The sequence below is a fragment of the Eretmochelys imbricata genome, chromosome 5, assembly GCF_965152235.1.
Source record: "Eretmochelys imbricata isolate rEreImb1 chromosome 5, rEreImb1.hap1, whole genome shotgun sequence".
NCBI classification, from domain to species: domain Eukaryota; kingdom Metazoa; phylum Chordata; order Testudines; family Cheloniidae; genus Eretmochelys; species Eretmochelys imbricata.
This window is the reverse complement of record NC_135576.1, coordinates 36,188,325-36,215,464: the sequence shown is the minus strand read 5'-3', so window position 1 is coordinate 36,215,464 and position 27,140 is coordinate 36,188,325. Positions and strand designations below refer to the sequence as shown.

The 27,140-nt window shown below is 43.3% G+C and overlaps 1 protein-coding gene across 5 annotated transcripts; it reads right to left on the bottom strand.

Annotated features, from left to right (window-relative positions):
- Window positions 1-1,879: 1,879 nt before the first annotated feature.
- On the bottom strand, window positions 1,880-13,071 carry SETD9 (SET domain containing 9). Of its 5 annotated transcripts, none has more exons than XM_077816865.1 (7): window positions 12,952-13,063; window positions 10,019-10,088; window positions 8,342-8,706; window positions 6,859-6,982; window positions 5,583-5,698; window positions 4,256-4,361; window positions 1,880-2,386 (listed from the first exon to the last, which is right to left on the bottom strand). In XM_077816865.1, the coding sequence occupies exons 3-7, from the start codon at window positions 8,589-8,591 to the stop codon at window positions 2,299-2,301; spliced, it is 684 nt and encodes a 227-aa protein (XP_077672991.1). In that variant the 5' UTR covers window positions 8,592-8,706; window positions 10,019-10,088; window positions 12,952-13,063; the 3' UTR covers window positions 1,880-2,298. The 5 variants fall into 5 exon arrangements, with proteins under 5 accessions (XP_077672991.1, XP_077672990.1, XP_077672986.1 ...); XM_077816864.1 differs by having other exon boundaries at window positions 12,904-13,028; XM_077816860.1 differs by lacking the exon at window positions 10,019-10,088 and having other exon boundaries at window positions 12,904-13,071.
- Between the last annotated feature and the right edge of the window lie 14,069 nt (window positions 13,072-27,140).

Here is a 27,140-nt window from a genome sequence, read left to right as displayed (position 1 = left end):
CACAGGCCTAAGAACATCCCCAAAATAATTCTTAGAGCAGATCTTTTAGAAAAACATCCCTTCTTGCTTTAAAAATTGTCAGTGATGGAGAATCCTTCAATGATCCTTGGTAAATAGATTAACCATTGGAACAATCAAAAATGTATACCTTGTGTCCATTCTGAATTTGTATAGCTTCACCTTCCAGCCATTGGATTATGTTCAGTTTAGAAATCTGATTTGTCATCATGCTGGTAATTAAGTTCCTAACAATTCCACATTACCTTCTCCTCTACTCCATTACCCTTTGAACAGCAGCATTTACTGAAACCCATTAAGATTTTATAAAATAAGGTCTTGTATTTCTTTGTGTAGCTAAGTAACAAATCTAAAGAATGCACAAGTTTCGTTTATATATAAAACCATTTAATGTCCTCCCACTTTACTGCATTGTTCTTATATCTTTCTCCATCCCCTCATGTCTGCTTAACCTCAATACCACCACCTGCCCAGCTTCCCACCATCTTGATTTACCTCCTGGATGTGTCTGGTAGCTCATAGCTGTATCCTGCTGCTGGTTCTGCTCTCCTAAAGGTAGTTTTTGGTTCTCTCTTGCTACCAGCAGGGAGATATTGGCTGCAACTGCCAGATCTAGTCCAGGTTCTTGTGAGGACTCTTGCTTCCTCTTACATAGGAGCAGGCCCTAAGGAAGGCTGTTTAGCTGGTTTCTCATTTTCAGCAGCATTAACAAGGAGGAGCCAGCCCCCCGTGGTCTGCTCACACTCTGCCAAATGCAGCTGAAGGCCTGCAGTCCTGGATTACCTTAAAAAACATTCCAAGCTAGTAGTGCTGGAATAAGGAAGCTGTTCTGAGTAAAACGGCAGTAAACGTGACCTCCCTAGTTTTAAGATGAGTATACTTTAAATGATAATTTCTTAAAGCTATTAACATACAAGTAAGATGATGACAATTAATGGCTTTGGGTTGCATTGCTGCTTGGAGATTAAACATAGTTAACACCCGTTTCTTCTAAAATGCCAAGACTAGTAATTTCCATATGGCTGTAAACTTCACTTTGTGCCAAACACACAAGAAGATACAATAGCCCCAGAGTCTGAGTGCTGCACTGGTCTTCTTATGGGTGAGAGAGAAAGAAAAGGCACTGGTTACTGTCCTTGGCATCCAGGCTCTTCTTCAGAGGTCCACCAGCTCTGCTGCTTGCTCTGATTTCTTGATGGGGTGGCCTTGCACTTAGCAATCTTCTCCTAAGGCTAGGCTCCTCTAAAGCAATTCATGATTCAGTCTCAGATGAGGTGAGAAGATCAAATGGCAAAGGAGGGAAGTGGGTTCCCAGGTTGGCCTTTGAAGAGGACACTGGTGAGAATAGCAGACCACCCTGCTCCCTGTTTAGCATTAGCACTGTGAAAGGAAATGGCATGTACTGGAACCAGTGCTGTGTCCTGACCCTACCCTCAAAACAAAATGTGAGGTTTGCTTGCAGCTTTAGGACAAAGGCTGGGGGAATTATACTTTGCTTCACCAGACCTAAAGGCTGAAACGTTCTCTACAGTTTATGAAAATAAAATTTTCAAATAGTGCTTCAAAGAATTTGTGTTGGGGAATGATCACGTTAGCAAAAATATTAGACACTTGCTTTCAAAAAGACAACACTTCACTGGCATAAGTTCAGTTAAACTGTAGTTGAAAATAGTCTCTCAAAACACCATGTGAAATGTCACAACTCAGAAATGTATAGGGAAAGCTACTGATGTTAAAAAAAACAAAAGGGCAGAAAGAGTGGAACTTATTTTCCAAAATGTAATGCTCCATTAATATGATCTAATTGCACCAGCAATTATGAAAAATTGTAGTGTGCAGAGGATCCCATTAGAAACACAACTGTAGCAGACACACTTTACTCAAAGGAGACGTTTTGTATAAATTATCTCCATTATAGCAAGAACAGCAGAACGGGTTAGAGGTTTAAAAATGGATCACAGTGATGTGCATATAGACAAAACAGAAGATGAAATAGCATATTCAGAAGCTAGATTTTAATTTCATGAGCTATTGTGCAGTTAGCTGAAAACCAATTAAACTTGCAGTAGCATTAGCATCTGTAAACTTAATGATGTAAACAGCTGCAAACCTCCACAACTGTATCAAAATTGAAATATTTACATGAAAATATAGCTTTGTAGCCTATTTTTAATTGGAAAGCACAGCTCTCCATTACACAGAGATGCACAGGTGGTGCCAAGTGTACACACAGTAAATATCTTAATGGCAAAGAATTCTTTAATCCATGGTTTCATTGATTCAGTTGACAATGGTGTAGTAATTAGAAAAAAGCTCTTCTCCTTGCTTAATCTCTCTCAGAGTGACAAGAACCACACACCTCAAGGGGCTGCAAAACAAGAGAAGTAAAAAGGGGTATTTCACCAATTTATTAAACTGATCATGGTAAGATGCTAAGACTGGTTATGGCTATATTAATTCTCGTTCACACAGAAAAACTGGAAATCCTTTGATACTGTACAAATATAGCTGAAATATACATGTCAAATTATAGGCTATACTCATGTCCAATTTCAATCTTTAACAATAGAAAAGCACAGAAAACATTTATATGTAAATATTGTTACAAAGTAGACAGGCTGTATACACAAACAAAAAAGACTTTGCTATGATGTGAGGAAAAGATACTAAAGCAGACAAGGCAGGGGCTATGGCAAGGATGTTCAAGCACAAGGACATTGTTCTACACACACCTACCACCAACTGCAGATAAACCTACACTCAGGCAAGCCACATCTGGAGAGGAGACCAGTCAGCTGAAGTCCTTGTCCTACCAGGACATATGATGAGAGTTGTAGCTTTTCCACAAGCCTTAGTTTATGGATCAAAAGCTGCTGTTGTGTTTAACATCATGTCAGCTGGACATGGTGAACCCTAAACTGAATCACAACTAGCTGGCACAATATTAAATGTAAGAGTCCTGTCTAAGCTAAGTGCCAAATAGTATTACTATCATGTAAGATATCTCCGCTCTTCAAGAGCATGTTCTAATATGATGTATGATGAGATTTTAAAAGTCACAGAAGGAATCTGGATTTAAAATTAATAGGAACAGGGCAGTCAAATCTTTGCTGTAATTTCCAACTGTAGACGAGCCCTAAGCAGGTAAATTTAAGGTAGGTTGGGTCTGTTTATGGTGAATTTCCAAACTTGTCAAGTATTTGGGTTTCTTGTATGTGTATCTTAACTTTGGGGACAAGAAGTCAAGAAATTCAATTACATTCTTTATTTACCCTTAAATTACCGATACATATTCTCAGCTTTAACTTTGCCTTAACTAAGTCTTTTGTCTGAGATTAGTGATAGTCTCTTCCGTGACATTGCCAACCACGCTCTCCACCCAAAAACTAATAGCTCCAGAACCACACGAAAAGTTTTAGCTGATCCACTACAACTTTGCATTGTAGAATATATTGAAGTCTGAAGAAGGTGATAGGTTCTCCAATCTCTAAGATCAAGCAGCACTCAAGCCACTTGGCCAGATCAGCAGTTCATTGCATTCAAAAACAGAACTGATGCTGAAATCTGTTCAAAGTTTTTCATCCTGCTGTGAATTTTCTCAGATTTCAAAAAATGAATGTTTCCAGAGTCTTTGCAAAGAATAAATTTACAAGATCTCAGGTCATAACCAGGATTTTGTGACTATCCAGCTACAGATCAATTGCCCTTTGTATCACACAGTCTATTTTGCCAGAATTTGTAACTCTAGTAGTTTCAAATTGCATCTGCCTGAATATAAAGATACTGTGGATTTCCTCTAGCAAACTCATCCGCTTGCTCTCTTATCTAGAGAAAATTGGAAGAGAGGGATATTAAGAGGATGATGCTAATCAGTTCAGACACCAAATATCACCTACTTTAAAAGGGATATAATCTGATAAGGAATATTGCCCACATTTTAAATTTACATTTGAATTAAAGTTAAAGGCACTCTTGTGATTGGCTACAATACAAGCAAAAATATAATACCGTTTCAGTGAAATTCACAAATTGTTCCTTGGCAGCTCTAGTAGTAGCTTAACAAAATTCATCCCCAGAGCTCTGCTGATAAGTGCAGGTATAAAACAGGTTCCCTTATAAAAGCTAACCCTTTCTTAACAGGGCTGTGTTTTTGTGTAGCTCACCTCAGCAGGGATGAACTTTGTTCACTTACTAATTTGGCTTTTTGAATGCTATAAAAACATGTAAGTGTACTTACATAGGTATGTCATGGCTGTAGGTGATGTTTGGAAGATACTGTTTCAGTTCTATTGGAAAATATTCAGGCACATCAAACTCCTGATAACAGACGTTGGCTGCCTTGTCTTGGGGGGGGGGGGGTGGAGGGACGGGGGACAAAAAGCAAAATTCTTATGCACGCCTGAGAAATTCGTAAGCAGTTTATATATGTAAATGCAAAGAATTCTTCTGAAAACAAGTACTAGCTGTGCTTATTATGAGTGAAATCCCCCCCTGTGGTGAGAGCCAGCACAAGACCTATGCACTGCATAAGCCCCATTTAAGCCCTGGTTTGAGAGCTTAAGTGGTGCATAAGCCTTGTGTTGGCCCCCTGAGCAGGGGTCAAGTTCATCCTAATTTAACTAAATAGTAGTTCTTGTTATCCATTGGACCACCAGGGTGCCCAGCTTGCATAGCTCAGAATGGAGCTTACAGCATCAATAATACCTAGCTCTGTCTTTATGACCATTCACGCCTTAGCCTCTCTGGTCAGGATGCCTACATTGGTGGCACTTGTGGCAGTGGTTTATTTATGATGTGGACACCTATTCCTGGGCAATGCACTGAGATCCACACTCATTTCACAGGCAGAGTCTCTGGGGACCATGAAACACTTCGTATCTCACAACCAATCCCACGAGCCACCCACTCTCTCAGCATTTTATAGTTATATACTTTGTATTGAGGAAGGGCATGAGGGTAAGTTGCCCCACTCTCTGTATCCCACAGTGTAGTCATATTAATTAACAAAGAGGTTGCTGGACTCATCTATTGCATATAGATTTCTGAGACATCCTTAATCAAAAAATCCTTTTATAGTCAGTGAGTGAACTGTGATGTAAAAAAGCTTTCATTCAAAAATGTTTACCATGTATTAGGATTGCCAAATAAATTTTCAGAAGAATTACGTATTAACAACATTATGCAATATAAGAGGTTCTCCAACTATTCGTAAGAGGGACCAGTCCAGGGATTTCCTTTCCCCTACAGTCCAAGTTTACTGCTTTTGTTTTCAAAATGTTGAATTCTGCAGACCAGCAGGACAGGACCACTAGGCATTAGCAGACTATACAAACGTGAGATTTTCAAAGCTGCCCTTGCAGATTTGGATACCCAATTCCCATGAATGACTGGAAATTTCAGCCTGAGAACCTCTGCTACACCATCAAGTGTGCTCAGGCCTCTTTGAAAAGGTCACTTCTGGATGGAGTGCCATTCTTTATCAATTACAGAGCTCCATCCCCAACAAAAGTCATTTCCACATTTAAAGTCAGCTTAGAGACTAGGAAATCTACATTCCAACTTACTGTGTGAACAGTTGTTAACATACTGCCCTACCGCCAGAGGATTTTGCACAACAGGTGTGAGCCAAGTAATGTCGCTCATTTGAAAAGGACCAACTTGATCTCTCTTGCTGCATGATCTGAAAGGAGTTACAATATTAGCTAAAAATATAGGTTTCTTTTCTTGATGCTTGTTTTGACCATTATTTCAACTTCTGGAAATACACAAAAGTTAGCTTCAGTTACATTTCCCCAACAGCATTTGACTGATTCATTAGAGTATAAAACTGGCATTCAGGCAATAGATTATTCAAAAGACAGGCTGATCCTTTAAAAATAGAATATTAAACAGTTTAGCTGTGTTATGCAGGAGGTCAGACTAGATGATCACAGTGGTACCTTCTGGCTTTGGAATCTATGGCTTTTATCAAAACCCCAAGGACTAAATAAAACAGGATCTACAAGAGAAGCTGAAATGAGGGAATTCTTACAATAAGCAAAAACTATCCCCAAACTCACCATCTTTAAAGAAATATCATTACTTTCAATTTCCCTTTTGGGCTGTGTGGAGAAGGGTCACTACAAGGTCACCCTCAGTCTTGTTCCCAGAAGCCAAACTAGATACAAGCGGGCTGTCCTTTCAGGTTGTTTCCTAGTTATTGTTAATTCTATTTTGGATGTGTGATGTTTACATTCTGCACAGGTGTTGCTATAAATTGAATTTCCCTGGAAACTAAAATTTGGTAACGTGCATGTTAGCCCCTAGGCTACTCAAAGTACAGACTTACTCTTCTGCATTTATTCAAAGTCCTGCTTTATTAAAAGCTTTTTAAAGGCAAGTAAGGGCTAGATAATATGCCCTTTGGTACCAGAGTTCATGCTCTGTGACATGCAAAGATTTTCTTTTCTAATCCATCAACCAGATTTAATTAGAAACCCGAAAATATGCTTTAAAAACTTTATACTCAATCACTAGATTTAAGCATATTTTCCTCATTAAAAAATCACAGCTATTTAAGCATCAGTTTTCAACAAAGTGCATCTTGTCAAATTTACAGATTAGCACACGACGTGATATTAATATATCGCATCCAATAGCTTCCAGCCTCATTACAAGAAAATAGACTGACCACACTGCATCTTATATTACAGTACATAATATTTTATTTTATTTTTCCCCATATGGTAAATCGGATAAACCCAACTACTTTTGGTTTCAGATAACAGTGTGATTAGATAACCATAATACCTTTCAATACGTGAATTGATTTTTGTTCTCCTATTTCTTTTGATTGCTTACCTGTACACCGCTTTTGATATTCCTTTATCATTCCCATCAATAAGTACACCATCTATGCATCTAAAAATAAATGGATTGCCAATGGACTGGAAAAAGATGGGCTCATACTTTTGATATACTGTACCTGTTGTAAGACAGACATGGATATTTTAGAAGGCAATAAATAAAAGTGTCAAAATGGGGTTAGTAGTCATGATCCAGTCTCCCAGAGAGAGGCCAAAAGTGGCAGAGGGATAAGAAGATTATTCTTTCCTCAGTTCATGAACTGTCATTAATAATTTTGAAAGAACAGACAGAACTGCACTGATCTGATGTTTCCCCAGTCCAGCAGTTGCCCTCTCATGGTATATCTGTGACACCATCTTAGAACTTAGAAGCTGCTCTAACTTAAGCTAACTTGCTATGGTCTCCTAGGTCAGGGCCATAAACCAACTGAGACACAGAATAGGTGTAGCCCATGCATACTCCACTCTGCCCTGCTCCCCTTCCCTGTATCTCCACTAGGGGGAGCAGTTGGCTACAGAACTGGCTATACCACTTTATACCAGATGAGAACTCCCCTACAAGCAGGGTAATTCTCAGCTACCCAGTTAAGTCCAGATTCCACCGTCAGAGAAGCACAAATGGTCACAACAACAGATGAAAATTTAGGCTGATGTTCCTAAATGCCAACTCATACTCATCCTGGGATTTGATAATCCATTTCTGCCTCTTACATCACCAATCACAATAAATATTCTGCAATAAGAATTTAACTGGTGATTGTGTTGTTCACAGCAGAACAGAATTCAGCTTGCTCTCTGACAGCTGTCCTGACTCTGAAGTGCTAACAGAACTAAAAATGTTGTTAAACAAAGTAAGCTAATGTCACTCCAAGAGACAAGGAGTTGGAGCAAAGTAAGAAGTGACATTTTTTCATATTCACTTTTTGGAGCATAGTGTCACTAGGTAGGAATTTTACTCATTGTTCCCCTATTCTGGTCTTCTACATCCTTTTCCTGTACATTCTCCTTTCATTCTTAATTTTATAAATACATCTTTGTGCTGTGAAATTTTCTATATTCTGCCCACTGATATCGAGAGAGAGATTAATAGACTCAATCCTGCAAACACTTATGCATATGAACAACTTTATGAACATGAGTTGGTTCACTGAGTTACATGGGATTGCTCACATGCATAAAATTACTCATGTGCATTAGTGTTTACAGAAATCAGGGACAAATCTTCTACCAGTTCAAACCAGATCTTGGGTTCTCAGAGAACATGAAATATAATCTTTTTTCTTATCACCAAAAGATTTCCAAATCAGTTTACACATGGAAATACCTTTACAAATATTAACCTGTGATTTTAGAAAGGTATCAAAGTTAAAATGCTAAAAAAGTTAAAAATGAGATACCAATTCAGTCATGCAGTCAGTAACCGCACAGGTAGAAATCATGTTTAACTTATTTGGAAAAATGACAAAGTATTTCATTACCAGGATACATAGATACAACTGCCCCTTTTGGCACAAAACCTCTGGTAACAAAGACTCCTGTTCCAGCAGAAATCAGTGAACTCCGATCGCGAGTAATACTGAACCCTAATGTATTAAACAGAACTTCTTCTGGATTAAAGATGTTTTGACTTTGATGGTTGTAACCAGTTGTTTTTGATCTCTTAAACTCAATAGTCAGTAATTCCAGATATTTGGATTTAACTTCTGGAAGTAAGGCAAAGAAGTCCATTTGTCTACCAAAGTCATTTATGAACAGAGCTTTAAAGATTTTCAGCAGTGTTTCAAGGACATCTTCATCAGAGATAATTTTGTCTTTGCACTTTTCTGGTACGTATCGGATGGTCCTGTGGCAGAAGAAAAAAATATTCTAGCATCAAGTTTGCCTATAAGAACAAGCAGTCAGAAATGTTATTGCAACAAAAAGCACTTGATTGCTTTTACATTACATGGCTGAAACAAGCAATACAAAAGGATAGTCTTTCATGCATATGCACCCTTGAATTTTTGAAAATGCAGGTCGATGGCCTATGCAAGCTTTGAACCTTAATGATACCTCATTAAAATACATTGCTCATGTGCTACGTAGTGAAGAAAGTAACAATTCCTGTGTAGATTAAACAGTATGCTGATTAGTGTGGCTCTAATATATATATTTCTTAGAACAACGTTCAATTAGTTAATATCAAGTAATTTTACTATTAAAAAGAGGCCTGATATGATCTTGTTGGGTAATATTTCTTTTTAAATTCATCTGGCTACTCTTGTGCATTGGCTATAGCATTATTAAAAAGACTGGTTTAAAAATTTTTGATGCAAATGACAGGTAAAATTTTCAAAAATACCTAAATTACAAAGGAGCCTAAGTCCCATTTTCTAAAGAGACGTAGGTGCTTAGGAGCCTTAATTTCATTGAAAGTCAGTGAGAGAGTTAGGTTCCTAAGGGTGATATTCAAAAGAAGGACTTAGGCTGAGCATTTGCAGTACCTAGTGGCCCCAGCTGCCAAGTGAGATTCATAGCCCTGAGCTGGGTGGCTCCCTAGGCACCTAAAAAGAATTAACAGAAACCACTGTGCTAAATGGGGAGTCACTTAAAGGAGCCAGTAAGAAAAGCTCTGGGGAGAGGTGTGGCCTACGCCCAGCCCCTCAAAGGGAGTTAGATGTCTAAGGCTATGTCTACACTACACAGCTTTTAGCGACAGGGCTGTCTCACCACAGCCGTGCCACTAAAAGTCGTGTAGTGTAGCCGCTGTTTGTCGGCTCTCCTGCCGACAATGTGCTGTTCACACTGGCACTTGTTGCAGCAAAACTTTTGTCTTTCGGGGGCGGAGGGGGGGTTAACACCTCTGAAAGACAAAAGTTTTGTCATTCAATAGCCAGTGTCATTCAATAGCCTAACTCCAGGCTAGAGGGAAGCTCTTCTCTCCACTCAGGATTCACAGCCATGAACCCTCTCCTAGAGTTGGGTGTCTAAACCTGATAAGCCGTTTGTCGTGAAAAACCATGGAAACTTCAGTGCCTACAGGGTTAGGCCACAGCTGAGGGTGGTTGTGAGGATCTAAATTTTGGATTTAGGAGCCTAAAGTGGCAGTGGACACTAAAGTCCACCTTGTGAATCTCAGCTTAGGTGCCTAAGTCACTTTTGAAAATGGGACTTACCTGTCTAAGTCACTTGGGCACTTCTGAAAATTTTTGATGTCTCATTCTGATCTAGTCCCACCTGAACTGGCTGTTAAGAAAGAATTTTAGAGCATAAATAAAACTAAAGAACAATAATCCTAAACTTTTTCAACTATTATCCTAGGCTAGCTTGAACACTTAAAATTGATGACAGGAAAACTCTAGACGCATCCGATGAAGTGAGCTGTAGCTCACGAAAGCTTATGTTCAAATAAATTTATTAGTCTCTAAGATGCCACAAGTACTCCTTTTCTTTTTGCGAATACAGACTAACACGGCTGCTACTCTGAAACCTAAATTTCATAGTTACTTTTTGACTTTTCTTTTACAAAGGTGTGAAAATAGCAAGATTAGAGCCTACATTCTTAAGCTTCTAGTTTCCGACTTTATTCAGAATTGGATTCTGTAATATGGTAAGAACAGTAAGACATTGTTATAAAGCTACATTTTCTGCTAACTTAAGACACCCTGCATAAGTTTACAAGCATACAATAATATAGTGGTTTTCAAACTTTTTTCCTCAGGACCCAGCTGAAGAAAATTGTTGATGCCCGTGACGCAATGAAGCTGGGGATGAGGGGTTTGGGGTGTGTGAGAGGCTCAGGGCTGGGGCAGAGAGTTAGGGTGTGGGGGTGAGGGCTGTGGCCAGGAATGAGGGGTTCAGGGTGTGGGAGGGGGCTCTGGGCTGGGGTTGCAGGCTCTGGGGTGGGGCCAGGGATGAGGGGTTTGGGGTGCAGGAAGGGGCTCCGGGTTTGGGAGGGGGCTCAGGGCTGGGGCAGGGGACATGGCACCACGGACCGCGCTGTGCCCCAGAAGCAGCCAGCAGCCGGTCCAGCTCCTAGGCAGAGGCATCCAAGCGGCTGCATGAAGCTCTCGCCCCCAGGCACCACCCCCCCCAGCTCCCACTGGCCAGTGTTCGGGGCGGAAGCAGCGCATGGAGCCCCATGGCCCCCCCGCCTAGGAGCCAGACCTGCTGCTGGCCACTTACGGGGCCCAGCACAGTGTCAGAACAGGTAGGGACTAGCCTGCCTTAGCCGGGCAGCACCGTGGACAGAACTTTTAACGTCCCAGTCAGTGGTGCTGAGCAGAGGCACTGCGACCCAGTGCCTTCCATTCCACGACCCACTACTGGGTCACGACCCGCAGTTTGGAACCCACTACAATAACAGACAGCCCAGGAGCGATTGTAAGGCCGTGATTCATTAGAAGAGCTCTGTTGAGATCATTAAATGACAAGAACTTGACTTGAGATACTTATTAGTTCCACCAGATAATCAATTTAATGTTGTATTCAATCCAGAGCTTCTGTTGTTTATTACAAAAATTAGAAGTAACAAAGACCTATTTGACCATCTAATCCAAACTCCCGCCAATGCAGAATTGTTCCCTACAGTACATTCTCAAATGCTTTCTTCGCTCTAGATTTAATGGCTCAGACAACAAAGCTACCATTTCCCTTGGAAGATTATTCCAGTTTGATGCTGTACCTCTTTGAAAGTATATTCCTTGATCTGTAAAATGTATAGGGGACACAAGTGTAGGATCTCAGAGCAGCAGACTGAGGAAAATAGCATAGGGCAATATCATCAGTAAACAATGTGACCAAGCAGACAGAAGAAAGGAAAAAGAACATAACTTCTTTGTGCACTGAACGTATGAATCAGGGGACAGATAATTTAGCTCTCAGGATAATCCTGTCACGCTCACTATACAAAAAATTAAGACAAGAATCTTTTCAAAACCACCTAAGTGGCTTTGAAGGCCCAAATCTCATTTTAAAAAATGGACTTGGGCACCTAAGAACCTAAGTCACATTGGAAAGGAGACTGGAGGTCCTGAATCACTTAGATACTTCTGAAAATGGTTTCAGAGCGGTAGCCCCTGCTAGTCTGTAGCAGCAAAAAAAAACCTGAGTACTACTAAGGTGCCCAAAGTCAATAAACGTGTTAGTCTCTAAGGGTGCCACAAGCACTCATCCTCCTTTTTACTTTTGAAAATGTTACTCTCAGCTTCCATTTAGATCATCTGGCAGGCACCAAGACCTGGGTCTTGTATAGTCCTTAAAACGCAGCCCTACCCTAAAAAGCTAATGTGGAAAAAGAAACTTACTAGTTTAGCGTGGTGCTGGGTGTATGAAATCTTGCTCCTATTAAAATCAAAGGAAATGTTGCCAATGATTTCAATGGGGGCAGGATTTCGGCCTCTGTATTCAGCTTTATAGGGGTTAGGGACAGAGTAAAATACACCCTTCCTACGCTGGAGTCCCGCCACCACTGCAGAGCCAAGAAAGCTATGGGAGGGGGAGCTGGAACCTCCGATGCTGCCGCATGCAGCCACCTAGGAACTGAGCTCCCGTTGCCTTGCCCGCCCGCCCGCTCACTATGGGCGACGCTGCCTCGGGAGCAACGAATCCAGCTCCTGTGCAGATACCGCAGCGCGCCCGCTGGGATGACAAACCAGACGGCATCTGAAAATAGCCGAGGCATAAACTCGGAGCTGAGCCGCACGTTTAGGGTGCCGGCGTGGGGGAGGCAAGAGAGAAGCCGACCCCCAGGTTTACCTCCACACAGCCCGGGCTGGGAATGGGCTCTGATGCGTCACCCCCCCCCCCGGCTCAGGCAGGTGGCGGTGAGCCGCAGCGGAGAGGAGCAAGGGCGCTCCAGCCCCGCCGCACGCTCCCCGCCCCGCGCCGGTTCAGGCGGGCCGCTCCGGGCAGGCGCCGGCGGCTGCGTTTGGGTGGCGCGCTCTGCAGCCCGGGGGGAGCGGGTCTGTTTCCACCGCGGGCGGTTTCCCGGGGACAGGCTCCCCGCCACGCCCGGGGCGCAGGGCCCGGCAGGGTGCGCCCGCGGCCCCGGCCCGCTCACCTGCGCTTGCGGCGGAGGTGGAGCGCGATCCAGGGCACGAAGCGGTACCTGTAGGACGCCCAGCGCCGCAGCAGGGCCCGCAGCATGGCGAGAGAGCCCAGGGCCGCCCCTTTCCCCCTCAGCGGGGCCGGGCCGGGCGTCCCGCGGGAGCCACGTCGCCGGCGAGGTCTCGCGGCACTGCCCCCGCTGGCGCCCAGCCCGGCGCCCGGGCCGCACTTCTACCCCCACCCCCGCTCCGGAGTCCCCGTGGCTGGCGGCCTGGTGCGCAGGCGCAGCAGAGACATCATCGACTGTCATTGAGCTCAACGCGGACTCGCGCTGAGTCTATAGTTACTTATAGCCCCGGTCGGCTCAGGTCACTTTAGTGGAGCCCCCGTGATGACGTCAGAGGTAACGCAGCCAATCCCCCCACCAGTGCTGTGCTGCTTATTTGCATGAGGGAGTTCGATTGGTTGGAATGGCTCAGTGGTCTGAGTTTGATCGGACTCATGCATGAACAGTTCCTTCCTATCCCTACCTCACTTGGTCCAACTGTTAGGGCTGCCTGCGAGTTTGTGCATGGAGCCAGCACTGCTGGGGAAACTGAGGTATGAATGCAGATGGAGTCCTTAAAACACAGGCAGTGTGATCAGAGTGACCAGATAGCAAGTGTGAAAAACTTTTTTGAGGTGAAGGGGTATAGTTGGGTATGTAAGAGAAAGACCCTAATATCTGGACAGGGATGGATTGATTAATAGACTAAAGTAGAAAGTAATACAGAGATACAAAAATTATTATGGGTATGGAAAGGCTGCCGTATAAGGAGAGATTAATAAAACTGGGACTTTTCTGCTTGGAAAAGAGATGACTAAGTGGGGGATACGATAGAGGTCTATAAAATCATGAGTGGTGTAGAGAAAGTAAATAAGGAAGTGTTGTTTACTCCTCATAACACAAGAACTAGGGATCACCAGATAAAATTAATAGGCAGCACGTTTAAAACAACCAAAAGGAAGTATTTTTTCACACAACACACAGTCAACCTGTGGAACTCCTTGTCAGAGGATGTTGTGAAGGCCAAGACTACAATAGGGTTCAAAAAAGACGAGGAGGTTACTCACCCTGTGCAGTAACTGACGTTCTTTGAGATGAGTGTCCCTGGGGGTGCTCCACTGCAGGTGTTGGTGCGTCCCTGCTCCTTCGCTCAGAGATTTTTACAGCAGTACTCATACCAGTCGTGCATGTGGAGAGCCTGCCCCCCTCGCTCTGAGTGTACCTTAATAGTATGTGTGCGTGACCAGTCTCCTCAGTTCCTTCTCTACAATGGAGGCTACCCCAACTCCGAAGTAGAGGGGAGGAGGGTGGGTAGCGGAGCACCCACAGGAACACTCATCTCGAAGAACGTCAGTTACTGCACAGGGTGAGTAACTCCTCTTCTTCTTCGAGAGATGTCCCTGTGGGTGCTCCACTCCAGGTGACTGAAAAGCAGTGTATGTCAAGGAGGTAGGGACTTCGGATTTGGTAGGAATGCAGTAGATAATACAGCTCTGCCTAATCATGTATCAGAGAGAGGTCCTTCAGTAAAGGCATAGTGCTTAACAAATGTGTGTTCAGAAGACCAAGTGGCTGATTTATAGATGTCAGCCAGGGGAACTTTGTGTAGAAAAGCCACGGAGGTAGCTACAGATCTAGTGGAGTGAGTTCTGATGCCGGCTGGAGGTGTCACTTTCTTTATCTGATAGCACAATCGGATACACTCAGAAATCTAATTTGAAAGTCTCTGGGTAGAAATAGGTGTTCCTTTGGAATGTTCCGCGATGGAGACAAAGAGTCTAGAAGGGTTCCCAAAGGGCTTGGTTCTATCCAAATATAAGGACAAAGCCCTGCATACATCGAACTTATGCATGGTGGATTCAAAAGAGTTTGCATGCGGTTTAGGAAAGAAAGTGGGTAGGTGTATCGGCTCATTGATGTGGAATGACGAATGCACCTTTAGAAGGAATTTGGGGTGTAATCGGAGGGTAACCTTGTCCTTAAAAAATAGCGTATACGGTGGGTCTGCCATGAGAGCTGATATTTCTCCTGCCCATCTGGCAGAGGTGATTGCCACTAAGAATGCTGTTTTCATAGATGTGTAAGAGGGATCAAGTGGCTAGGGGCTCGAATGGTTGTTGAGTTAAGTAGGATAAAACTAAGTGAAGGTCCCACGGAGGTGTAGGATGATCATTTAGTTTATCTCCCATTCGTGATCCCAGGGAAAGCGTCTGCTTAATTTGTCTGCTGTGGTATTCATAGCTCCAGGAAGATAGGCGGCTGATATCTGAATGTTGTTCGCAAGGCACCAATTCCAGAGTTTCATGGCTTCTGTGCAAAGTGAGTGAGAGCAAGCCCCTCCTTGCCTATTTACATAGAACACGCAGGCAATGTTGTCTGTCATTGTCAGTACACGTTGGTTCTGGATTAATGGGAGGAAGTGACGGCAGGCGTTGCATATGGGTTGAAGCTCCAGGACGTTTATGTGTAGGGAGGTTTCTGTTGAAGACCGTAGCCCCTGGGCTGTGTCGTGGGACATGTGTGCACCACACCCTGTGAGGGATGCATCATAGAATCCATAGGTTGGAAGGGACCTCAGGAGATCATCTAGTCCAACCCCCTGCTCAAAGCAGGACCAATCCCCAATTAAATCATCCCAGCCAGGGCTTTCTCAAGCCTGACCTTAAAAACGTCTAAGGAAGGAGATTCTACCACCTCCCTAGGTAATGCATTTCAGTGATTCACCACCCTCCTAGTGAAAAAGTTTTTCCTAATATCCAACCTAAACCTCCCCCACTGCAACTTAAGACCATTACTCCTTGTCCTGTCCCCTTCTACCACTGAGAATAGTCTAGAACCATCCTCTCTGGAACCACCTCTCAGGTAGTTGAAAGCAGCTATCAAATCCCCCCTCATTCTTCTCTTCTGCAGACTAAACAATCCCAGTTCCCTCAGCCTCTCCTCATAAGTCATGTGTTCCAGACCCCTAATCATTTTTGTTGCCCTTCGCTGGACTCTTTCCAATTTATCCACATCCTTCTTGTAGTGTGGGGCCCAAAACTGGACACAGTACTCCAGATGAGGCCTCACCAATGTCGAATAGAGGGGGACGATCACGTCCCTCGATCTGCTCGCTATGCCCCTACTTATACATCCCAAAATGCCATTGGCCTTCTTGGCAACAAGGGCACACTGCTGACTCATATCCAGCTTCTCGTCCACTGTCACCCCAGGTCCTTTTCCGCAGAACTGCTGCCTAGCCATTCGGTCCCTAGTCTGTAGCTGTGCATTGGGTTCTTCCGTCCTAAGTGCAGGACCCTGCACTTATCCTTATTGAACCTCATCAGATTTCTTTTGGCCCAATCCTCCAATTTGTCTAGGTCCCTCTGTATCCTATCCCTGCCCTCCAGCGTATCTACCACTCCTCCCAGTTTAGTATTATCCGCAAATTTGCTGAGAGTGCAATCCACACCATCCTCCAGATCATTTATGAAGATATTGAACAAAACCGGCCCCAGGACCGACCCCTGGGGCACTCCACTTGACACCGGCTGCCAGCTAGACATGGAGCCATTGATCACTACCCGTTGAGCCCGACAATCTACACTATAAGGTGGGTAGAAAGTTGGCTATTCATCCAGCCCATACTTCTTTAACTTGCTGACAAGAATACTGTGGGAGACCGTGTCAAAAGCTTTGCTAAAGTCAAGAAACAATACATCCACTGCTTTCCCTTCATCCACAGAACCAGTAATCTCATCATAGAAGGTGATTAGATTAGTCAGGCATGACCTTCCCTTGGTGAATCCATGCTGACTGTTCCTGATCACTTTCCTCTCATGTAAGTGCTTCAGGATTGATTCTTTGAGGACCTGCATCAGTAGTCATTACGAGGGATGGAGCATCCTGAAGAAAGGAGACTCCAGAGCAGAGGTTGAAGGGAACGGTCCACCATAGGAGAGAGTCTTTGACTCTGAAAGGTATGGATAGAGGCTTGTTTAAAATGTGCACATTCGGTCTGTAAACTGTGGCCAACCAAGCCTGGAAGCACCTCATGTATAGTCGTGCGTTTTGGACCATGAAAGGGCACGAGGCCATGTGACCTAGTAGTTGTAGACAGTCTCGAGCGGTGACCTGAGGACTGTTTTGAAGTCTCGTTGCCAATAGTTTTGTGATGTTGAAGCGATCGGGTGGGAGAGATGCTATTCCCGTTTGGGAATCGAGGTGTGCTCCTATAAACTCCAGGTGCCGGGTAGGAGATAATGTGGATTTGTTTTTGTTTATGTAGGCCAAGGGATAGGAAACAATAGACATGAGCTGCGTGAATCAAAGTGCTTCATCTAGCGTTGAGGCTTTGAGGAGACAATTGTCGAGGTAAGGAAATATTATGAGCCCTTGTTCCCTGAGGTAGGCAGTGACTATGGCTAGGAGCTTGGAAAAAACACGAGGGGTGGTGGATAGGTTGAAGGGTAGCACCCTGTATTGAAAATGTGTTGAGTCGAGGGTAAAATGAAGGAAACGTCTTTGGGCTGGATGTATAGTCACAAGAAAATAGGCGTCCTGTAGATTGAGGGCTGAAAACCAATTGCCCTGCTCCAGCACTGGGATTATGGTGGTGAGGGTAACCATTTTGAACTTTTGCTTTTTGATAAATTTGTTAAGCCACTTGAAGTCGAGGTTAGGTTGCCATCCCCCAGTTTTCTTTTCTGTTAAGAAATAATGGGAATAAAACCCCTTCCCTCTGTGTCGTTCGGGCACAAGTTCCCAATAGAAGATGATGTTGTACCTCTTGGAGGAGCAGTTGGTCACGAGAGGGGTCCCTGAAGAGGGACAGGGAGGGTGGGTGGGTAGGAGGCAAGGCTAGGAAAGGGATCAAATACCCAATTGTGACAACCTCTATAACCCACTTGTCGGTGGTAATGTTCTGCCATTGATGGGAGAATGGTTGTAGGCAGTGTCCAAAAATAGGGACATGCAGTGTAAGCGCTGGGAACTTTGTTTTCTAAACCCTCGACCAAGGCTTCAAATCTGCTTATTAGTCGGAGGGGATTGAGACGCTGCCGAGGAATTGGGACAGCAACGCTAGTATCTGGGTCTCTGGTGTTGCTGTTGATCATGTGATCTATGGAATTGCTGGGTATATGTGGGGTAGCGTGGACGCTGGTAAGGTTGATATCTGTATTGTCGCCTTCTGGTTGTAGGGGTTTGAATTCCTAGAGACCGGAGAGTTGCCCTTGAGTCTTTCATTGAATGAAGTACGTCGTTCGTCGTGGAGGCAAAGAGTTTGTCACCGTCGAAGGGAAGATCTTCAGTGGTATTCTGGACCTCTCGAGGAAAGGAAGAGGAGGAGAGCCATGAACCTCGGCGCATGACCACTGCTGTAGCAGTGGATCTTGCTGCAATGTTGGCTGCATCGAGGGCGGCTTGAAGAGCAGTACGTGAGATGATCTGTCCCTCAGAAACTAGAGCCGTGAATTGTTTTTTCCTTCTGGAATGTCATCAATAAAGTCCATGAATTTGTTGTAATTTTTGTGGTCATATTTTGCCAGAATGGCAGTATAATTAGCAATGTGAAATTGTAACGTGGAAGATGCGTATACTTTATGTCCAAGCAGATCTAATTGCTTACTGTCCTTTTCAGATGGCATGGAGCAGTGAAACTGGGGTTTGGTCTTTTGGTTGACTGCCAATGAGTTTGGCGCTGGATGAGTGAAAAGGAATTCAGAACCCTTGGAAGGGATGAAGTACTTGTGATCTGCTCATTTACAGGTAGGTAGGCTTACAGAGGAAGTCTGCCAGATGGCCTTAGCAGGTTCCAAAAGGGCTGCGTTGATCGGTAATGCAATCCTAGAAGAAGAGGGCTGCAGGATGTCCATTAACTCAAGCTGCTGTTCAGGAACCTCCTCCAAGTTAATTCTTAACTCACTGGCAACTCTTTTGAAAAGATCTTGAAATTTTGAGAAACCATCCGAAGATGTGGGAGGAGGAGGAAGTAAGGCTTCATCAGGCGTAACAACTGGGTCTACTGGGTTTGAGGCAGGTCATGACTGATCCTGCAGTTGTGAGGTGCTGCCTGGTGTCTTATGTCAGTGGCAGGTTTGTCAGCTGGGGATGCTGGGCAGGTGTTGTGCCTGGTTGAGGTGGCATAGCGAGTGTGGTCTCGAGGATAAGATGCCCATGGGGCCCAATATTGCCACTGAGGTGGGAAGGGCATAGGTGGTGCCATCCAGGGGTTTACGCACCACGGAGCAGGATCCTGAGAGTAGGACAAAGTAATTTTTCTCTGACCTCTATTGATTGGGGTCTGAGGATGGGAGATTTGATATGGTGAAAATTCCCCCTGCAGTCCAGCTTCCTCATCGCTGGAGGAAGGCTGTCCGGACCCTGACTGAGCATTTGGAGAGAGTAGGCATTGAGTAGGGGTGACTGCAGGATAGGTGACACCAACAGGTCCCTTGACTGTGTAAATTGTGGTGCTGGAGCTCCTCTGTGAGGTGAGGGCTGTGCAAGAGGAATCTGTTTGGAAGAAAAGTTCCTCTGCACCGGTGTCCTGAGCATTGTTTCACTGCCGGCCAGCTCAGCGGGTGTCAGTGCCGGGAGAGCAATAACAGCCTGCGGGAGGTCAGGCATGTCAGCATGTGTCGGCACCGCTTCCGTCGCGGTGCCTAACGGTGCCAGATGAGAGGCAGGGAACTGGAAGCCTGAAGCCTCGGGAGTAGAGCTGCAGCTGCAGGCGGGCTTCGCGTGGCACCGGAGGAGCCCAGTGTGTCAAAAGTGCTCAGCCGGGGAAGCGCCGGGAGGGAGGCTGTAGACCTCCCCGGGGCAGTCTTCTCCTGCAAAGTTCCCTTTGCGGGTGAGAGAAGATGCTGGTTTTTTGAAGTTTTTTTGTCCTTCTTTGAGGCGTGCAGTGGAGCTGGAGTCGGCGCCCAGGTCTGCAGCTGACCCTAAAGATTTTTGAAGGAGCAGCAGTTTTAGCCTCAGCTCCCTGTCCTCCCGTGCCCTAGATTTAAGCTTGCTGCAGTGGGCACATTTTTGCGGGATGTGGGACTCCCCCGAACATTTAATGCATTTTGAATGGCCATCGGACAGAGGGATGGTGTCATTGCAGGTAGAGCAGCGCTTAAAGCCTGGGGAGCCAGGCATGTTGGAAGCGGCTGCTTCTGAGGAATTTTTTTTTTTTTAAGAGAGAAAAAGATAGAAAAATGGTAACTAAGTGTTACTGGTAACAAACTAACTAACTAGAAAGGTAACTGTAACAAAGGGAGAGAAAGTGTCTAACGAGTCTGCTGAGCTCCGTCTCAGGCCGGGGACGGTAGAGAAGGAACTGAGGAGACCGGTCGCGCACGCATACTATTAAGGTACACTCAGAGCGGGGGCGGGCAGGCTCTGCGCATGCGCGACTGGCCCCAGTACTGCTGTAAAAATCTCTGAGCGAAGGTGCAGGGACGCACCAACACGTGGAGTGGAGCACCCACGGGGACATCCCTTGAAGAAGAACTAGATAAATTAATGGAGGATAGGTCCATCAATGGCTATTAGCCAGGATGGGTAGGGATGGTGTCCCTAGCCTCTGTTTGCCAGAAGCTGGGAATGGGCAGCAAGGGATGAATCACTTGATGATTAGCTGTTCTGTTCATTCCCTCTGGGGAACCTGGCATTGGCCACTATTGGAAGACAGGATACTGGGCTGGATGGACCTTTGGTCTGACCCAGTATGGCCATTCTTATGTTCTTATGATTTCCAATGTCCTCCTCTGCTAGAGTCACATACTTTTAAGGGCTTTGGATCTTTAAAAAATATACAACAAATAAATAAGAGGTTTAATGGCCAAGTGGTAGCATCATGCACTGCTGTGGTGAGATCTGAGTTCCTGAGCCAAGCTCAGTCACTTTACTTTGTTGTAAGTAATAGTGATCGTACCTCTCAGCCACGGAGACTGAAGTACTCCATTCGTCTACTGAATGGTAAAAAGAAAAGGAGTACTTGTGGCACCTTAGAGACTAACCAATTTATTTGAGCATAAGCTTTCGTGAGCTACAGCTCACTTCATCGGATGCAGTTAGCTGTAGCTCACGAAAGCTTATGCTCAAATAAATTGGTTAGTCTCTAAGGTGCCACAAGTACTCCTTTTCTTTTTGCGAATGCAGACTAACACAGCTGTTACTCTGAATACTGAATGGTAGGTACCCCTACCCCACAACACCAAAATGGCTCTAACCCTCAGCAGTGAGATGAGACTGTAGTCTCCATGGCTATGAATTCATTGGCCAATCCATAAGGTTGCTAACCAAGTTCTCTGGCAGGTTTTGTAAAGTGGAGAGTCATAAACAGAGGATAGTCTGGAGGTTACCTGGTTCATTTACCATTGGCTGCCAAAGAACCATCAGATGGTGGTAGGTTACCAACCAGATCTTGGTTTCAATCAGTGATCTAGAGGGGAGAGAGACAATATCCCATTTTCATTATTTCTCCCACAAAGCCCTCTCCCACTTCCCACTTTTGTCAGATCCAAGACTGTCCATCTAACAATATGACAACAAATAATAAAACCATACATTTAATAGGCCTTTGCTGCAGGTATAGATGGAGGGTGAGACAAACATGAATTTAGAACTACATCTCCCTTTTGGGACTGCTTGATGATACTGGCTTTTGACTTCTACTCAGATCAAAGAACTAGTGCATAGTGCTATAACACAATTCAAACTACTCTGAGAAATACCTTAAAAATCATCTTCAATTGCCATTCAAAGATGGCAAAATAATAATAGGCTGGTAGTAACACAGAACTAACAACCCTAAAAATGTGAACACCAAATAGTGCCTCAAACACACCAATGTGTGTTTCAGGTTTGTCCCAGCAGAGATCGATAGTGTCAATGTCATGAAATACGTTTCCAGGTTTTGAACACAAACAAAAACAACCTATGCTCCAAATCTGGCTGCACCAGATATAGGGCAAGAATGATCTCATCTGGAATGGGTGAAGCATGTTGACAGTTCAAGCTTCCCTGCAGAGAAGTTAGAATGTTACTGCTGGGTATTTATACGGAGTAATTTTTAGAAGTTTTAAAATAAACCTATTAAACTGTAGAAAAAATGACAGTTATGAAAGATACTCCAAGTATGAAAACATCCCTTACCTCCCTTTTTTTCTTTAACATTCTATTCTTTATTATTCTAGCTACTAAATGTAACTTTTTTTCCCCAAGAACCGGCTGACATCCCTGTCTAAAAGTTGGGGATGATGCCATTACTTCACTCTTTTGGCTCTATCCAAACACATTTGACATCTGTTATATACTAATACAATTTTTCTCTTCAAAATGGAGTTGCGCTTGGTTTTTAAAGAGATTTACTTGTAGGGGGAATTCAGGGAAATTCCCCCCCCCCCACTTCGAACCTCACTAAACTGTTTGCTGGCAGCCTGGCACTAACGATCCAGCATTTCAGGGGAACCAGTTACAAAGCAGCTAAAGTCTGTCATATGGATGGGACCATCAAGAGTTTTGGAACTTGGTTGTCTCTGGTCAGGGAACAACCATATTGTAACTGGGTACCCCAAAACTCAACAAAGTTATCCTTGTAGTGTAGCCAGAGCATAAATGTTAAATAACTTTCCTGTCCCTTAGAACAGATTCTTCTGTATTTCTCTCTCGTGTATAGATTTTTCAATGGATTTGCAAAATATGTTCTTGATCCTGCACTATTAAGTGGGAGTTTTTCAATCAACTTGAGTGGGAGAAGGATCAAGCCTTGTATACTGTGACTATGACACTATTTTTGGTCCACAGCTTCAAAACCTTCATGACAGGTTTCAGAGTAACAGCCGTGTTAGTCTGTATTCGCAAAAAGAAAAGGAGTATTTGTGGCACCTTAGAGACTAACCAATTTATTTGAGCATAAGCTTTCAAAGTGAGCTGTAGCTCACGGAAGCTTAAAATCTTCATGTGGATTCTCCCATATGCGTCTCAGGAATTTTCTAAATAAATCATTGGTTTTAATTGACTATTTTTCCTTGACACAGATATTTGATTTGAGCATAATTTTATATATATTACAAATCTGCAATAGCTTCCATCCACGTACTGACCCGCTCTAATGCGGCTTAACTTGTGAGGTAGGGGAAGAGCACAGGACACAACAGTACAGCTGCAGACCAGGGTCCTAAAACCATATTAGCACCTTTATAGTCATTTCATATTTAACTGCAGCTCACAGTGTCACATTTTAAAGGCCAGTACTCCACATTTGGGCCTTTGCAGGTGAACTTAATGACTACAGACTCAATTCTACATTCACTCTATTTAAAGGATCACACTTTACCAAAGGGATAGGGTGAAAGGTCCAATGATGGAAGTTGGTGTATGCATCTGTGCATATTAGTATTATGCTAGCCCTCTTTGAATTAAGTGCTGTACAAACAGACAACAGGAAAACATCAAGTACTTTGGACAAATTCTGTAGTTTCTGGAATTACACCCCCAACAAAAGGGAACACCTTCGAGAATGAGATGAAATTAGATTAGGGATAAACTGGGGAAAGTTCTCATAAATGAGAAGTTAACTGATTTGCCAATGATCTCAGAAGTCTGTTCATAGTAAACTTAGATTGGTGCTGTGGACGGTAAAAAGAATGGTAGCGAACCTGAATGTGTGCTCATATTGTTGAATTTTAATATTGATTTTAACTTACTTCTAATCTTGCCTTGAAAGCATCAGAGACAGATTAGAGTGGTTTCTTAGTGTTTCCTACTAGAATATGAAAATAGTAACATGAAACTATCCCTACATTAAGATGTAACATTTTGCTTCGTGTTTACCCTTTTAGTGATTAGCTGTGCCCAGGGGGACACAATAAAGTGTAAATAAAGTGATCATAAAGCAGAATTGGCTGGTCTTATGCCTTCTGATCACACCTTTATCCTGGCTGTCCTTTGCTATTGTCTCTTCCACAGCAAATGACTACTGTTCCATTCTAATCAGGATACTGATGATTAGTGTGGCTGAAGCAAGATGCACCCTGCAACCTCCCTTACCCAGAAATGGCGCGCGTCATACCCATGGATGTCCCTTGGCAGAGTGTCTTTTCAAGTGTAATTGTTAAAAAAATGGACACAAAGAGCTGGTATAAGAGCACTGGTCTTAGGATGTATAGAGGGTAAAAGTAACCTTAGAGCACAGGTGAAGGTAATAGGAATAGGTGGGCCTGAGCCACAAAGTTTCGATCTGGATCTGAATTTCCCTAAGGTCTGCATTGTTTCAATCCAGGACATTTAAAGCAATAGGACCAGGAGAAAAATTTGACTCCAGATTCAGTTCTGAATGTCCTCAAAGTGCTTATAAAATGCCTCTGCCCACCTCTGTATCACACGGATGCTCTCCTCAGTCTTGCATGTCTTTCCTGAGAAAGGGGGATTAACCCAGTCTGGCTGGAGGAAAGTATTATTTTGCTGCCATCTTCTGGACTTTCTATGTAATAACACCCAATCTCCCAGTCTTTAAGCTTTCACAATTATCAAACTTAAAAGCTGAACTCCTAAGCTTTAATATACAAATAAAAGTATATTTAAGATACCAAATCAGTAACAAAATATCAGCCTGGACTTATGTCATAGGACATTAAGCCCCCATCACAGTCTGCTGGCCCTGCAGAGGAGGCCTGTGTGAGATTCCTGACTTAACTGCACCAGGAACAGAGAAACTCAGCAATGACAGAATGTAGCTGGCTTTATTAGGGAAATACTTCTACTTGGTAGGAAACTGAGCTAAGGGAAATTAACTACTCCATTGGACTAAGCAATTAGATATGCAAGTTAAAAACGATTTGAGAGCTGTGTTCTTCCATGGAGCTCTGATACCAAGAACTGATATCCAATGAGCATAAAAAGATGTAATTAAAAATCATTGTTTGCTAAATTATAATCCATGAGGATCTTTTATCATGAGCGTCAGCCTGGCTTGACATGAATAACTGGACATTCATTTCTGGGGAGACCGCATTAGGGAGGTAAATGGATCAGCAGGCTGGAAACACAATGTCTGGGCTAAGAAGGGTGAATTTATACTGCGCTGCTGTAGCACATCTGGTGAAGATGCTCTGTGCTGCCAGGAGACAGCTCTCCTGTTGGCATAATGAAGCCATCTCTCCGAGAGGCAGTAGCTATGTCAGCGGGAGACGCTCTACCACTGAGATAGCGCTGTGGAAACCAGTGCTTCGGTTGCTGTAACTTGTGTTGCTCAGGAAGGTAGCTTATTCTCACTCCATGGCAACAGACATTATACCAACCTTTAAGTGGTAGTCTGTACAAGCCCTAAGATAGGTAAATGGGTCAGTAGGCTTGGAGACAGGATGTCTGTATTAGCTAAGGTCAGGAGGGAACACCTAGGGAATCCATTTACAATGGACAAGATAACTGAGAGGTAAGCCCTGAATGTAAGATGAGGAAAAGAGTAAGTTGTGCATGGAGACTGCATGCGGTACAGGAATTGGTTCCTACAAAGTGAGCAAGCCAATCCCAAAACATGTGATGCAATGCATAGTAAACGTAATGTAAGGGGTAAATGTGTATTAAAGAGTTTGCTATGTAACTTTAGATGTGCGGTACACCCTGTACTTACCCCCCACCCCATGCTTGAATCTGACAACTCAGTACAACTTTTGTATGTTAAACAAAGGAACCTGAGTGCCAAACTGAGTTCTCGAGGACCCAAGTGGAAAAGGTCTTGGGGGAGCCCCAACAATGAGGAATACTTTAGGGCAACATCTTTTGCTTAACTAACCCATCACAAGGAAAAGTAAAACTACTGTTTGCTCATTCACATAGAGCAGAATATAGGTGAATTTTAGACGAGTATTTCTTTAGCAAATGGAGAAATTTAATCATTCATATTGTGTATTGTACATTTATACTTTAAAACAGAGCCTGCAAAATTCTCCCAGTCCTGTGGATTTTAATAGTGCATGTAATAAATCAAATGAGGGAGATAAGATCTCTTTGAATTTCACTATTTAATTCTTGTCTTGTGTAGTTTTTTTTCTATTCAGACTCCAGTCTATTTTTTCAGCTTGTTTTTCCCATTAATATTGGGGTTTTTCTGGTTGAATGGAGGATGGCTGTTGACAAGTTCTGTCAGCGAGACAAGTTCTGTCTGCCAGTGTTCCCATGACATCCCTATGGGGAATGTAAATAAATGAATATTTGTACATTCAAAATATGGTTTAGGATATCCCTATCAAATGTATTTCAGACAGGTTTAAACTTAAATATTGTATTTGATTTTACTTTAATTTTCACTTTTAAAAGAATGAGTTGTTTCCAAGGAAGTAACTAAAACAAGCCTTAAGGATACTTTTCAGATTTTCAGATTACTTGAGTATGAAGAGAAGTTTGACATGATTACTTCTTTAATGCAGAAACAAATTTCACCGTAGCTCTAGTAAGCAGAGCTGATTAATTTTCCTTTCACCAGAGACACACCATAATAGCCCAGAACTGATTTACTATTTTCTACTCACCTGATTTGACAATGAAGAGATTTTTTGTAGTAATACAAACTCATACAAGCACTTTTTAAAGAATTGCTGCCACTCCGTTTACATGTACCAGTACAACACCTTAAATGTATCAATATGTAAAATAGTAGCTCAAATTTAGGAGAGTAATTTTATATTTAAAAAAACAAAAAACAAAGGAAAAGGGAAAGAAATAATGGAAGAACCTAAATATTTCCCAGTATAAGACCCATAATACAGGCCTTGTTTCATCAAAGCACTTAAGCCTATGCATATGATATTACCGTAAGTAACTCTGCTGAACAGAGACAGATAAACACATGGCAAGTGCTTTCATGGATCAGGGTCATGATGAGCAGAGCAGTATTTCAATGATTTTTTTTTAAATGATCGGTATAGTCATTGAATCAGATTGAAAAACTTCCTATGTTCGGATATTTTTGAAAATGTAAAGAGTTAACACAGTCATGGAAAGGTGAGATAAGTGAAAAAGACCAAAGTGATGCTGATTAGCTGGACTGTTCAATTCTTTGTCAAATAGCTGGGCAAAGTATAAGACCCTTACCTGAGGAGTCTGAAGTCTCTGTTTGCCTCACAGCGGCAGCAAGTGCTGTGTACAAAATGCCTCTGTGTATAAACAATGAAAGTGTGCCAGAAGTGTTTGATTCAAAACAGATACATTATGATAAAGAACAACAACATTTGTTC